General features: G+C 43.2%; 1 protein-coding gene across 4 annotated transcripts in view; it reads right to left on the bottom strand.

The window, feature by feature from the left end:
• The window catches only part of GRIK2 (glutamate ionotropic receptor kainate type subunit 2), an 896645-nt gene that overhangs the window by 614734 nt on the left and 266907 nt on the right, over positions 1-15004 (bottom strand). For all 4 annotated transcript variants that reach the window (XM_060237503.1, XM_060237506.1, XM_060237504.1 and 1 more), the window contains exons 3-4: positions 14383-14559; positions 6517-6774 (exon numbers count right to left, since the gene is read on the bottom strand). In XM_060237503.1, the coding sequence (XP_060093486.1) occupies positions 6517-6774; positions 14383-14559 (435 nt within the window). The remainder of the gene's footprint in view (positions 1-6516; positions 6775-14382; positions 14560-15004) is intronic.

Below are 15004 nucleotides of genomic sequence, written 5' to 3'. Positions count from 1 at the left end.
TTCCAGGACAGGCCTTTCTGAGAAGGCTATGTGAGGCCATGGCAAGGCTTCACCTCCCACATCACAGGGTGTGTGTCACCAGCTGGATGCATGCCGACTTTTTGGTCTGGCAGGAATTCCTTCAGTCATTTAATGGGTTTCTTTTGGAGGGAGGATCTGAAGATTGAAGCTGAGCTTCAGGTCACCTCCAATGCTGCAGGATAGCAGAGTTTTGGGGTCTATTTCCACAGACACTGGTGTGCAGAGATATGGCTGATGATCGGGTTGCCACTGGGTGAACCAGGGATCTCACCTTCCTTGAGTTATTTTATTTTATTTTTAATGGCTGGTTGGAGGGATGAGACCTGCAGAGCAATAGGCCTGGCTATTGCCCCTAGCACTAGAAAAGGGTATAAATGTGCAGTTCACCAATTTGAACAGTTTAGGAGTTAGGAAAGGTACCATAAAGCCTGGCCAATACCAGTGGAGCATCTGCTCCATTTCCATGTTTCCCTCAAGGAAGGGGGTTTGGGTTCAGATGTGATGATGTTCCATACTTGGATGGCTTTCAGCACTTGCTTTCGCTAACATGGCATTGGGATTCAATGGGGCCACCAGTGATTTCTGATTACAGAAAATGTTGGAGGGCTGGACTAGGGAAGTAAGTAAGCAGATGGATGATAGGTAGCCTATTTCCCCTATAATACTAAAAGGATTACAGAAGGCTTGGGGAGGGGTATGCACTTCTGCATACAAGGTTTGCCTTTCCCACTCCGCTTTTTTTAGTTGCATTTTTTTGGACATTAGCTTGTAGCTCAGTCTAAGACTTACCAATCTAGTTAGGCATTTATGGCTCATGATCTTAGTATGGCAAGTGGGGAGTCACATATTACCACCATAAGTTCCAAGAATGATCAACACTGGAAGGGGGCCATGATTAAACTGGATCCTTGTTCGGATAGGGAGTTTTGTCCTTTCACTGTGCTGACTCAGTACTTGGCTCAGTACTTGGGCCATGAAGTCAGTTGGTTGTTTTGTCATTTGGATGGGAGTCTGCTGAAAAAGCACCAGTTCTGGGCGGTGACCAGTACAGCCTGACTAAGTTTGATACTCACCCATGCAGGATTGGGGCTGCCTCTACAGCAGCAGCCTTGGGATATACCAATGCTGAGATTCAGCACATGGGGAGACGCCAGTCAGCAACTTATAAGGGTTATGTGTACCCCCTCACTGTGCTGTAAGTTTGATCATTGTTGTGTTTGGTAATTCATTGTTATTTCTTTTTAGGTAATTTGGGCCATGGCAGAAGAGGAAGAGTCCTTATCTGAGGGCACAGCTACATCTTTTGGGCAACTCATCGTGCCAAGAGATTGGCTATTGACTCCCAGTTGGGGATCAGTGAATGGGCCATGGTTGAGTGGTGGTGACGGCAAGGTTTGCACTGGTTGGGCCTTTTGCCCCTGCTGTTTGGGATTGACTCAGAGCCCCCACCACAGGCTTTGGTCATTCTTTTGGGTAGCAATAACCTGAACTTACTGAAGGGTAAGGCCCTTGTATTGCAGGCCGGGGATGTCCTGAGGGCTGTACAGCTCTGGTGGCTGGACACCAAGATTGTTTGGTCGGCCATGATTCCATGCTTGGTGTCATGTGATGTGCAGGATCCTAAAGGAATAGAGAGCTTGCTGGAAAGCAAATAGGGAGGGAGCTTCAGAGGGCACATGAGGTTGGATTGGGCCACTTTTTGCCTCATCCTCAGGTTCAGGCTGATTGTCTGGAGCTGTACAGGACAGATGACATTCATCTCTCCAAGCAGGGGATGATTTGTTTTTGGCTAATTTGCAGCAAGGGCTTAGGCAAATTTTAGAAGTTTAGTTGGGCGCAGGGGCCTAAGCAGAGGTTTGGCCTTTGCATTGGCAGCATTCTGGTTGTTATTTAATTTGGCAGCTCGATGAGCACCATGCAGCAGCCCCATATGGGCTTAGGGGTCTTGCATTGTCACCCTTAGGGCTGTGCGGCATAGGGGAGAAATGCAGACTGCCTATGGGATGGCCAATTGATCACCACTTAGGCTGTGCAGTTTGAGGGGGGGTGGATCCCAGGCACTGTGCCAGCTGGACTTGAGTGACTGGTGGTTGGCTCAGCCCCATCGTTCAGCAAGGGAGGGGTCTAGGAATGACCCCTGGCCTTGATCGTGCCACCTAGTTAATGTTTGCCCTTTGCCATTGGAATGTTAAATAAAATGGCCCTTAGTTTAACCAATTTATGGTTGTCTGCCTCTTATTATTCCGACTGGGGGAAAAAACATATTAATGTCTGAGAAAGAACATAACTGCATTTCACAAAGAACATAACTGCATTTCACTTTAAATAAGAATAGTGCGCCAAACATGAAAGGAAAATGGCATACAAAGGAGGGGCAAAAAGTCTTTTGTTTTACAACATCTAATAATAGAAAATTATTAAATAAAGCTTCAAGCACTTATTGCATGCTGTTTGGGAGATCTGACAAGAGTATTTTAAATAAAGCACAAAATTTGTTGTTAGTTGTAATCATGAGACTAGCATTAAGCAAATAAAAATTAAACCAAAAAAATATAGACCTACAATCCAACACTGATTCCATTGATTTAAACATGCTTGGTTCTGTGTTAGATTGAGGCCTATATTTGTTTTGATAGCTTTCATTCATTGCAATGCAATGAATTTAAAGCTCTGGGCACCCCCGGGATCTTTTGTAAAGCTCACTCTGCCTGCTTGTATTTATCACCTTCAGATTCACTGCTGACAATTTAATTTTTGCTTCTGAAGTTTTCAGAGGTTTGCCTACACACATTCTCATCCCAGAGAAATTAAAACGATTTTTTTAAAAAAAAAAATGCATTAAAAATAAATTGTAGAAGATATTCACACCACAATACTTCTTTTTGAAGGAACTCTGTCCTCTTTGAATTCACAACAAGCAGCAGGTTAGTCATGAGACAACCGATCTGTCCCAGTGAAGGACTACAGACTGTTGCTAAAACTCTTCAACAGAGGTAGGACTGGCAGTTGAGAAAGTCTCTTTCATGAAGTGGATCAAATAACAAATATGCAGTTCTATTTGGCTAAAGACTTCACAGTAACTGGAGGGCAGATAATTTTGCTGTTGGAATAAGAAACAATACTTAATGAAACTGTCTCTATAGCTCTAGACCAGAGTTGTCCTATCCTGGCTCTCCAGGTTCTTAGTAAGCCCTACAACAAAGACTAAGAAGAGATGCTGTGAATCCCTCCTACTCTCCTGCTTGCTCTGAGGCCTACTGGGATAGCCTCTTAAAGAGGCAGTACACAACAGTATCTCCCTTGCTAGGCAGCACAATTCTCTTTTCATCTGTATGTGTACCGATGAATAAGTGGCCACCTTCTCTCCTGATGAAGCCAATGGTATTCATACTTCAAAAAAGACATTGTGCATAAGATCACAGAGATGCAAGATTCCCTTTATGTTAAGCCATCATTTTCAAGGTGATAAACAACATTTTTCCAGCATGCTCATTAAAAATGAAATAGATAGTTATGAAGTCCAACTGATAAAAACACTTGCTTATAACTATAGTTTATCATTCCCTTAACAGTTTCTGTAATGTTGTGCTTGCAATGTCATCTGTAAATCAAATATTTTATTCATTATTTATATTGCACCCTTAAATATATAGCACTTCATAACTGCCCAGGTCTATGCCATACTTATACTCATAAATTGTTTATTACAAGCTGCTTCCTATAAAGCATTTATAAAACAACATTTAATCAAAAACATGACCTGTAAATTGTGTTAACAGCTTAAACAAGGGGAGATTCTCCCCCCCCAAAAAAGGAAGGGAGCATTCATTGATACACTCTCTCTCCAAGTGAAGAAATATTGTTGTACTCAATTCCAAGAGCCTGATATGCACATGAGTTAAAACTCATGTACTCTTTAGTTCTTGAAAGGAACATCACTACATAAATAATTTGAAAGTTGTGGATTTATTGCAGTTAGGTCAAGTGGTAAATATTCCTCAAATTTTGTAATCTTATAAAATCACTTGTAGAGCTGCATTGTGGTCAGTATATTTCATCAAGATTTTAGCATACCATGGAGTAAAAGTGAGGCACACAACACTTCTTTTTAAAAAATAAAGATTTGTGGTGATATTGATTGGCATTGCTATGATTTGCTACAATCTTTGAATACTCAGGTGTCCAGACTTTCCTGAGACCAACTACCTCTTTCCAGGTAGCTACTGGCTACATGAACAGGAGTAATGCAATGACTAAAGACAATCTACCTGCTGTTAAGCTGAAGACTGAAGAATCTGAAGAACTTATTCCTATTGAATTTATTCCTATGAGAACCACAAGTGTACGATCATCAACCACATCTATGAATCTTGCAGTGTAAGAGGTGCTGTGACATCAAGCCATGGAAAGCTGTCACTGCCTACCTCTATTGTCATTACTGGTAATATAGTTGTTATCCACCTCTCATGAGGTACAACTATGCAACTTTTAAATGTAAACTTTCTGGGTATGAATTTGACATATCAAGACTTCCATAAATATGCTTGACTACAGCTTTTCTTGCAATGTTTTCTGACAAAAAGGCATATAGGGTTGATGAAAGACTTGACTGTGGATTATTTTCCATATTCGGTACAGACGTCATCACAAATCCAATAAACATTATCTGGACTTGCTTTATTGTAGAAAATGACAGCTGGTGATGTTATTCTCTACCCTGCACTAGTGTATCAAATCTGATAATGCCCACATAATGATGAGCTCTGAGAAGGTCCTTAATTGTTCTTCCAGATCTTGAAAACAGTTGAGAAGACCAAGGGCCAGTGTACACTATGAAGCTCAGACTGTGTCCAGTCATTCCATCATGTGACTCTGCAAAAGCCTCGAAGCAACCAGTTTGTTTCTCTAGCTGTCTTGTGCTGAAAAAATGGTATCTCACGTCTCCTAGGCCACAGCTGTATAAATTTTAAGAAATAAAAATTCTGGGTATGAAGACAGGGGTTTTTTGGGGGGTGGGGGGGATTTCTGACTTAGTTTGACCTTGCAAGTAAATATCAAAGCATGAGGACAAGCTCCTAGGACAATGTTATAGCAGCACAAGAAAGTAGCATCGGAAGGGGAAATCTGTTTGGTAGTTAATTAGCTACTTGGCCAAAGGGCCATTATCTCAAATGAACAGTAAATTGCATGGTTTTATAAAATAGAATTCTTTTATGATTAATATATTTATATTGGGCTGGATTCAAACACTCCCCTTCCACTATATAAGAATTTGTCATTGATAGAAGACCCTCAGCTAGTGGGAGAGAATCTTTGGATCTAATCCACTGTTTAAAAATTTTAATGTATAAAATGCTGCATTGTTCACTGAAGCAAAAAATTGCATGAAAACTAAATTTCAGCATTATCACTAATAATATATTGGGAGATCCCTACTTTGTATCTTTTAAACTCACCCTCAAATTAGGAAACTTTCTGAAGATGAAGCCAGCTGCACAGTGCTCTGGGGCTGGCATAAAATGCTATGGATAAAATTATATAGCTTTAGCAGTAGAAAAGAGTAAGAGTCCAGGAGCACATTAAAGACTAACAAAATTTGTGATAGGGTGGCAGCTTCCATGACTTCCATGACTCAGAAAAGCTCATCCCCTGCCACAAATTTTGTTAGTCTTTAAGGTGCTACTGGACTCTTTTCTACTGCTACAGACAGACTAACACAGCTACCTATCTTTATATACATTTAGTTAGGCAGTTTGGTCATATGTAGGTCAAGCAGAATAATTTTAGGATATTTACCATACCAAATTTATACCACCACAGTAGTAATATCTTGAAGATGTATAGCATAATCTCAGTTCCCATATGAATATGGAGTTCCTAAACAAGGTGTTACCAGTTGTGGCATCAGTCAGCTCTAGTTTTGTATTTACAATCAATTTCAATACAGAAGTTGATAGAAAGCTGCTTACTCACATAGAAGCTAAACTACCAGATTTAGATTTTGTACATTTTATGGGGCAGCGAAGTGCCAGGGAGGTTAAAACAAATTGATGAATAATTCAGGATCATGAAAACAAACTGCAGTATTAAAATTATGAATTTTCTTACAAAAAGTCAACAATAGAGTTCATACAGTGTTCTGTAAACAGAACTCTTCCTGGTTTCTTTTCTTGGTGAAATGGTGGTATTTTTCTCATGAAATTTGCAGACTTTTTTTTTTCTTGAGTTCAGACTCCTTAGATAATTGCTAAAATGACCCTTTAGCTTTTAATGCATCAGACTGAAAATCTCATCTTTCATTTCAGTGTGAATATAAATCAAATCTATTACAATGCATTATGAAAAGGTGCATGTTTCACAGCATTTCATAGCATTTCAATGGTTATACAGAAGTAGCATGTAAAAAAAACCCCTATGCTTTTTAAAGGATTACAAAAAAAATATTAAGTACTCCCGCACAAATACATCCACATAAAGAACCGCAGTCCTGCTTACCTGTGCTATCATCATAAACAACAGTGACAGTTTTCCACTTGAAGAACTGTACAAGGTCAAGGATGGCACGGCTGAGTGAAGAGAAATCTGGATAAAGACTGACATAGAAAGAGTCTTTGTTGTCTGAAACCTGATGCTTCCAGCGAGTCTGTATATGTGGAACCCCCAAGGCATTGCAGATAGATTGCACCGCATTAGCTGAAGAGCTATGAGAAGGTCCAAAGATAGCTGCTACTCCAAGGGAGAGTTGATCACAGGCTGAAAAGCAAGACACACATGGTCAACAGTGTACAAAGGTGGGGGGAGGCGACATTGCCCAGAAAACTCTCTACCAAACAAGGCAAGGTTTGATAGCAAAATCTTGTCCTTAATAATTATAGTCACACGTACCAATTTTTATCTTAAGGAGATTCAAGTTAAATGCAAGTCTCTTATTTTGTGCTTTCCGTTAAACCACCAACCACAGAAAAGCCATTACCCAGACAAAACTTCCGTTACTAATCTGAAGTCAGAAGATGACGTTTACTGTTACTACAGTTAGGGGGATCTTAGCCATTTCCTTCAATGGCATGCAGATTAACTCTAGGATGCTTAGCCCAGATTTTCACTCTTATTAGAAAAATGCCATTATTATATATTAATGCGTTACTTTTCACAACTGCAGATACACAAATGCTGACAGAAGGGGAGAGCCATTACTCTAATAACAGTAATGGCTGTCAACAGATTTCTCCTTTTTGTTAAGGGATATTAAAGCACAGGTTTTCATAATTCAGAGTCACTTCGTCAGATGTTATTGTGTTTTGTTTTTGCTGTAACAGACAAACACAACTATCATAAGAACATAAGAGAAGTCATGTTGGATCAGGCCAATGGCCCATCCAGTCCAACACTCTGTCACACAGTGGCCAATATATATGTGTGTGTGTGTGTATACACACACATATACATACATACATATACACACACACACACATATATATTTTGTGGCTAATAGCCACTGATGGACCTCTGCTCCATATTTTTATCCAATCCCCTCTTAAAGCTGGCTATGTTTGTAGCTTCCACCACCTCCTGTGGCAGTGAATTCCACATGTTAATCACCCTTTGGGTGAAGAAGTATTTCCTTTTATCCATTCTAACCTGACTGCTCAGCAATTTCATTGAATGCCCACGACTTCTTGTATTGTGAGAAAGGGAGAAAAGTACTTCTTTCTCTACTTTCTCCATCCCATGCATAATCTTGCAAACCTCTATCATGGCACCCCGCAGTCGACATTTCTCCAAGCTAAAGAGCCCTAAGCGTTTTAACCTTTCTTCATAGGGAAAGTGTTCCAAACCTTAAATCATTCTAGTTGCCCTTTTCTGCACTTTTTCTAATGCTATAATATTCTTTTTGAGGTGCGGTGACCAGAATTGTACACATTATTCCAAATGAGACCGCACCATCAATTTATACAGGGGCATTATGATACTGGCTGATTTGTTTTCAATTCCCTTCCTAATAATTCCCAGCATGGCGTTGGCCTTTTTTATTGCAATTGCACACTGTCTTGAAATTTTCAGTGAGTGATAGATAGATAGATAGATAGATAGATAGATAGATAGATAGATAGATAGATAGATAGATAGATAGATAGATAGATAATGTTATTTATATCCCACCCTCCCCGCCGGAGCAGGCTCAGGGCAGCTAACAACATCATTCAAATTACCATTATACAAAAGACAAAGTTACATTTAACATTAAACATTAACATTAAAATTCTGATAAGTTTAAAATTAATTAATTAAATTGATAAAAGTGCTAATGCTATTTGTTCTTTATGATGGCGGTAATCATTAGCAATTTCTTTCTACGTCAGCGAAAGCCAGTCGGAAGAGGAAGGTCTTGCAGGCCCTGCGGAATTGTTCAAGGTCCCGCAGGGCCCGCATTTCCTCTGGAAGTTGGTTCCATAGGTTCGGGGCTACAGAGGAGAAGGCCCGATTGCGGGTGCATTGCAGCTTCACCTCTCTTGGTCCGGGGGTGGTCAACAAGTTTTTTCCAGCTGACCTCAGTGCTCTCTGGGGTTCATATGGGGAGAGACGGTCCCTAAGGTAGACAGGTCCTCGAACATATAGGGCTTTAAAGGTAATGACCAGCACTTTGTAACGAACCCGGTATATAACTGGCAGCCAGTGCAGCTCGCGCAGTCCAGGCTGTATGTGCTCCCATTTGGGGAGCCCCAGCAACAGTCTGGCCGCTGCGTTCTGCACCAGCTGCAGCTTCCGGGTTCGGTACAGAGGCAGCCCCATGTAGAGGGCATTACAGTAATCCAGTCTCGAGGTGACCGTTGCGTGAAGTACCGTTGCCAGATCTTGGTGCTCTAGGAAGGGAGCCAACTGCCTTGCCCGCCTCAGATGGAAAAAGGCTGACTTGACAGTGGCTGCAATCTGGGCCTCCATTGATAATGAAGGCTCCAGTAAAACTCCCAGACTCCTAACCCGGTGCGCCGCTTTCAGTGGCGCCCCGTCGAAGACCGGGAGAGGTATTTCCCCTTCCCGGGCACCCCGACCCAGACAAAGGACTTCTGTCTTCGCTGGATTCAGTTTCAGCCCACTCCCCTTCAACCACATTGCCATATCCTGCAAGGCCCGGTCTAAATTTTCAGAGACGCAGTCAGGCCGGCCGTCCATCAGCAAGTAGAGTTGGGTGTCATCTGCATATTGATGGCACCCAAGTCCATATCTCCTGGCAATCTGGGCAAGAGGGCGCATATAGATATTAAATAACATTGAAGAAGAAGAAGAAGATGAAGAAGAAGATATTGGATTTATATCCCGCCCTCCACTCCGAAGAGTCTCAGAGCGGCTCACAATCTCCTTTACCTTCCTCCCCCACAACAAACACCCTGTGAGGTGGGTGGGGCTGGAGAGGGCTCTCACAGCAGCTGCCCTTTCAAGGACAACCTCTGCCAGAGCTATGGCTGACCCAAGGCCATTTCAGCAGGTGCAAGTGGAGGAGTGGGGAATCAAACCCGGTTCTCCCAGATAAGAGTCTGCACACTTAACCACTACACCAAACTGGCTCTCCTTGGTGAGAGAACTGCCCCTTGAGGCACTCCACAATCCAGTGTGCGCCTCCGGGACCGCTCGCCACCAATTGTCACCCTTTGTCCCCGATCTTCGAGGAAGGAGGAGAGCCATTGTAAGGCAGACCTCCTCACCCCTATATCGGCGAGGCGGCGGGTCAGTAGCCGATGGTCGACCGTGTCGAACGCGGCCGACAGATCTAACAACATCAGCACCGCCACACCGCCCCGATCCAGGTGCCGTTGGAGATCATTTACCAGGGCGACCAGTACTGTCTCCGTCCCATAACCCGGGCGAAAGCCGGACTGGCAAGGGTCTAGGATGGAAGCATCATCCAGAAAGCTCTGCAACTGCGACGCCACTGCCCTCTCTATTATTTTACCTAAAAACGGTAAATTAGAGACCGGTCGGTAGTTTGCCAATTCGGCCGGGTCTGCTGTACTTTTTTTCAAGAGGGGTCGGACCAAAGCCTCTTTCAGGGATGATGGAAAGCGCCCCTCCGAGAGGGATCTATTTATGATGTCCCGTAGAGGACATTCAAGCTCCCTCAGGCAGGATTTAATTAGCCAGGAGGGGCATGGGTCCAAATCGCAAGTTGTAGGGCGCGCAGAGGAGAGAATTCCGTCAACTTCCTCCAGGCTGAGCGGGTTGAAATGATCCAGAGTTAAATCAGAAGACAGGCATGGGGCCTCGGGCTCATGTACTGTATCTAAGGTGATGGGCAGGTCCTGGCGGAGCGACGTGATTTTGTCTGCAAAAAATTTCGCAAAAGCCTCACAGCCTATTTCTAATTCTTTAACGTTTGGTCTGCCCTGGGGCAGTGTAGTTAAATGTCCAATTATTTTAAACAATTGTGCCGGGCGCGAATTTGCAGACGCAATCTTGGCCGCGAAGTACTTCGTCTTCGCGGCCTTGACTGCCATCTCATACGACCTCATAAACGTTCTGTAGGATGTTCTCGCCGCTTCGCCACGAGTGCGCCGCCACTGCCTCTCTAGTCGTCGGAGTCCTTGTTTCAACTGGCGTAGCTCCAGGGTATACCAGGGAGCCAGCCTTGAACGAGGGCGCAGAGGACGCCGGGGTGCGATCTCGTTGATTGCCCCAGATAGCCAGTCTTGCCAGGCATCAACCAGGGCATCAAGAGAATCGCAAGGGGGCCAAGGATCCCGAAGAGCCGTTTGGAACCATTCCGGGTCCATCAGGCTCTGCGGGCGAGCCAAAATAGGCTCTTCGCCCTTACAGGGTTGTGGTAGCGTCTCCATACGAGCCTTGAGGGCTAAGTGATCCGACCATGGTATCGCCTCCGTTGCGATTTCGTTCACTTTAATCCCGGCCGCAAAGATCAGATCTAATGTGTGCCCAGCCTGATGTGTGGGAGTGGTAACAAGTTGGAAGAGTCCCAGTGTCGCCATGGAAGACACTAGGTCCATCGCCTGAGTGGAAGCCGCGTCATCGGTGTGGACATTGAAGTCACCCAGGACCAGAAGCCCTGGGTACTCCAATGCCCAGCCGGACACCGCTTCCATCAGGGATGGTAAGGCGCTGGCCGGTGCGTTAGGCGGACGGTACACCAGCCAGATCGCCAACCTCTCCCCGACATCCAACACAAGGCCGACACATTCAACACCGTCGATCTTTGGGGCCGGGAGGGCCCGGAAGGAGTAAGCCTCCCGTATGAATACCGCCACCCCGCCCGCTAATCCGCGACTGGTGGAAGACCGAGTAACCTGGGGGAGTCATCTGGGAGAGTGCCGTTGTCTCTCCCTCTTGAACCCAGGTCTCGGTCACACAAGCCAGGTCTGCATCCTGCCGAAGCAGGAAGTCCTTAATGGTCTCGATCTTATTATTTATAGACCTGGCGTTGCATAACACCAGTGTCGGACGCGGGCAAATTCTCTTGGTCCCCCTACTTGTCACCGTTGGGATGGGAAGTAGACTAGAAGGGGGCCGAGCACTATTTTGTCTCTATCTCCTTCTCTCATATCTCCGTCCATTCCCACCGTCATATCTTCCCCTCCCCAGGAGCACTGGAATCCCCTGACCGGTCATCCCAAGCCTATTCTTTGATGGTTATATTAAGTTCAACTGACTAATTTACATACACAGCACAGATCCCCGGCCCACCCCCGTCCTCGGTTCCCAATTATCTAGATCACCAAAATCTTTCCTAATTGATTAGTAAATAAATAATTCTTACTTAGCACAATACTAAACCTAATTCCTAAAATTTAAAGTGCTAACATGAATAAATAATCAATTAAATTAATTATCTACCACGACCCCAAGATCTCTCTCTTGGTCAGTCTCTGCCAGTTCACAATCCATCAACTTGTATTTGTAGCTGGGATTCTTGGCCCCAATGTGCATAACTTTGCATTTGGCCACATTGAACTTCATCTGCCACGTTGACGCCCACTCACCCAGCCTCAACAGTTCCCTTTGGAGTGCCCATCAATTCTCTCTGAATCCTAACCCTGAATAATTTAGTGTCATCTGCAAACTTGGCCACTTCACTGCTTACTCCCAACTCCAGATCATTAATGAACAAGTTAAAGAGCATGGGACCCAGTACTGAGCCCTGCGGCACCCTACTGCTTACCGTCCTCCACTGCGAAGACTGCCCATTTATACTCACTCTCTGCTTCCTATTAATTAGCCAGTTTTTGATCAACAAGAGGACCTGTCATCTATCAAAACTTTCTGGAAGTCAAGGTAAACAACATCTATTGGGTCCCCTTTGTCCACATGTTTGTTCACCCCCTCAAAGAACTGTAACAGGTTAGTGAGGAAAGATCTTCCCTTATAAAACCCATGCTGAGTATTCCTCAATAACTTGTGTTCATCAATGTGCCTACTCATTCTGTCCTTGATAATGCTTTCTACCAACTTTCCTGGTATTGAAGTCAGACTGACTGTCCTGTAATTTCCCGGATCTCCTCTGGAAGATGTGGGTGACATTTGCTACCTTCCAGTCCTCAGAAACGGAGGCAGATTTCAATGAAAGATTACATATTTTTGTCCTGAGATCCACAAGTTCAATTTTGAGTTCTTTCAGAACTCTTGGATGTATGCCATCCGGACCTGATGACTTATTAGTTTTTAATTCTTTATATCCTTGCATATTCCGCAGGGACACAGTATATACAGAGTATGTAGGAATGCTGCACATACAGTATTCTTAGTTCAAACATTATTTTAAACAGGATTTTAAAATCCTGCAAAAGCTTACAGGGCTCTTAGTACAGGGTCCACTGTAAGCTGCAGGAGGACTGGCTACATCAAGGGTATGTGGCCTAATATGCAAAGGAGTTCTTGCTACAAAAAAAGCCCTGATTTTAAACCAGTTCTGGCTTTACCTCAACATTCTTCTTCTGTGTGGTGCTTTTAAAATCAAATTCATTGCCCATTCCAGGCCTCTACTTCATGGACTGCCTGCAAAGGTACTAGATATGCTGAAATCCAATCTTATTTGGACTTCTCTAGCCTGAAGTCTTTTGATGAGACATCTGCTTGTTTGTTAGTGGAAGAACTGTAAGCCATCACACTAGCTGAGAGTATAAATCTGGTTATTAAGGCCCCTGTCACAATAAATACACCATTATACCTGAGCCTTTCACCTTTCATTCATGACTTCTTGAAGCTTACAGAAACGGCTGCCAAAGGCAAACAGCTATCTGGAATCCACAAAGTCTATCTCCCTGTCTATCTGTCTCGAATCCACAAAGTCACGAAAGCAAGCAGAGAATATGAGATCTGTACCAGGGGGCTGAAAATCCCTGCTCTTTTGACAGGCTTAGAAAAAATAATTTTCATAGTTTCCTATTAAAAGTAAACAACCTGCCTTGTAGGGATATTGTCAGGACTAAAGAAATAACTACTGTACTGTACACAACGTAGTGTAAACTAAAAATACAACAGAGAATGAATATACAAATGCCATGCCCACTGGCCCATACATAACTTTATTTGTGATGGCCACTTCTTTCTTTGTGTGAGAGAAGTATTATTTCTAGAAATTTTGTCCACATTTCCACTAAAACATATGCAAAGCAATACACATATATATTACACATTGGAGGTCCTGCATGAGAAGAATTTCACTAGTTGGCTCTCTGAACACAGAAGCATAAAATCTTTAATTGCCTGCTAACTCTGCCACAGAAGCCAGTGAGAGTTGTATATAGTCCTGTTCATATAATCAGAGCTTTTTTTTGTAGCAGGAACTCCTTTGCATATTTGGACACACACCTCTAATGTAGCCAATCCTCCAACAGCTTACAGGGCTCTTACTGGAGGGCCTACTGTAAGTTTTTGGAGGATTGGCTTACATCGGGGTGGGGAGGTGGCCCAATATGCAAAAGAATTCCTGCTACAAAAAAAGCCCTGCATACAACTTGAAACTCAGAGATACTGAACATAGAAGGAAAACAGTATCACACCTTTTCTCCCTGCTGCTGACCTACACACCTTCAGCGTACCTTTGTGATCCTAGATGAACACAAGTTGTATTCACATTGGCTTTGTCTTTGCAGTTGGGTACCCAGCTTTTTCTACAGACTCTGCCAACAAATGACACTGAACTCAGAAATTGAGAATAAAGGTGTCCATGATTCTATTCCCCCACAAGTGTTTTTCATGGCACTTGACCCAAGTTATTTATGTCTATAGGAGACATAGGTAGAGTCATGTGAGGCAGATCACTGAGGTGGATTAAAATGTATTCCCTTGATATGAGGACACCAACACCTAAGCCAGGCAAATATCTACATCTCTTGAAAGCTTTCAAAAACTTACCTTTTTTGGATGCTTCAAAACTGTCATAGAGGTTTATCTTCTGTGTGTCATATGTTAGTGTGGTGTTTGGCAACAGAGTTCTGTTTCTATTGATTGTGTTCACCGCAAATCTGAAGGCTAGTTCCTCTGCTCCCATCGCTCCGGTTGGGCCGGATTCCACACATTCAAAAATACCCCCTACAGAAATTGAAACACAGAAAATAAAATTAAAAAATCAGCAAAAACAAGTTAGCAATACACATTAGACATAATTGAAATCTGTAGATTTAGATTAATTCTGTTTTATGACCTAAATATAAAAACAAGGTCCCAGAATTTATACAGGTCAGAAACTGTAATGAAAGAACAGAGTTGTACAGTATTGCAAGATCTAAAATTTTGCTATAAATTATGGCAGGCAATGGGACCGCATTACACCTGTCAAAGTCCTGTGAACTGGAATGTCCCAAGGAAAACAAAGAAGCAACCTCGTGTCAGTGCAGGAATTAGTCAGCTGAGTCTCCTCTGAGATCCAGAAAAGAGAGGTACACAGGCGAGCTATGGCTAATGAATAGGGTTGCCAAATCTAATTCAGAAAATATCTGGGGACTTTGGAGGTAGAGCCAGGAGACTTGGGGGTGGG

The sequence above is a fragment of the Heteronotia binoei genome, chromosome 1, assembly GCF_032191835.1.
Source record: "Heteronotia binoei isolate CCM8104 ecotype False Entrance Well chromosome 1, APGP_CSIRO_Hbin_v1, whole genome shotgun sequence".
Classification (NCBI taxonomy): Eukaryota; Metazoa; Chordata; class Lepidosauria; order Squamata; family Gekkonidae; genus Heteronotia; species Heteronotia binoei.
Note: the sequence above shows the minus strand (reverse complement) of the source record. Positions and strands in the feature narration are given on the sequence as shown.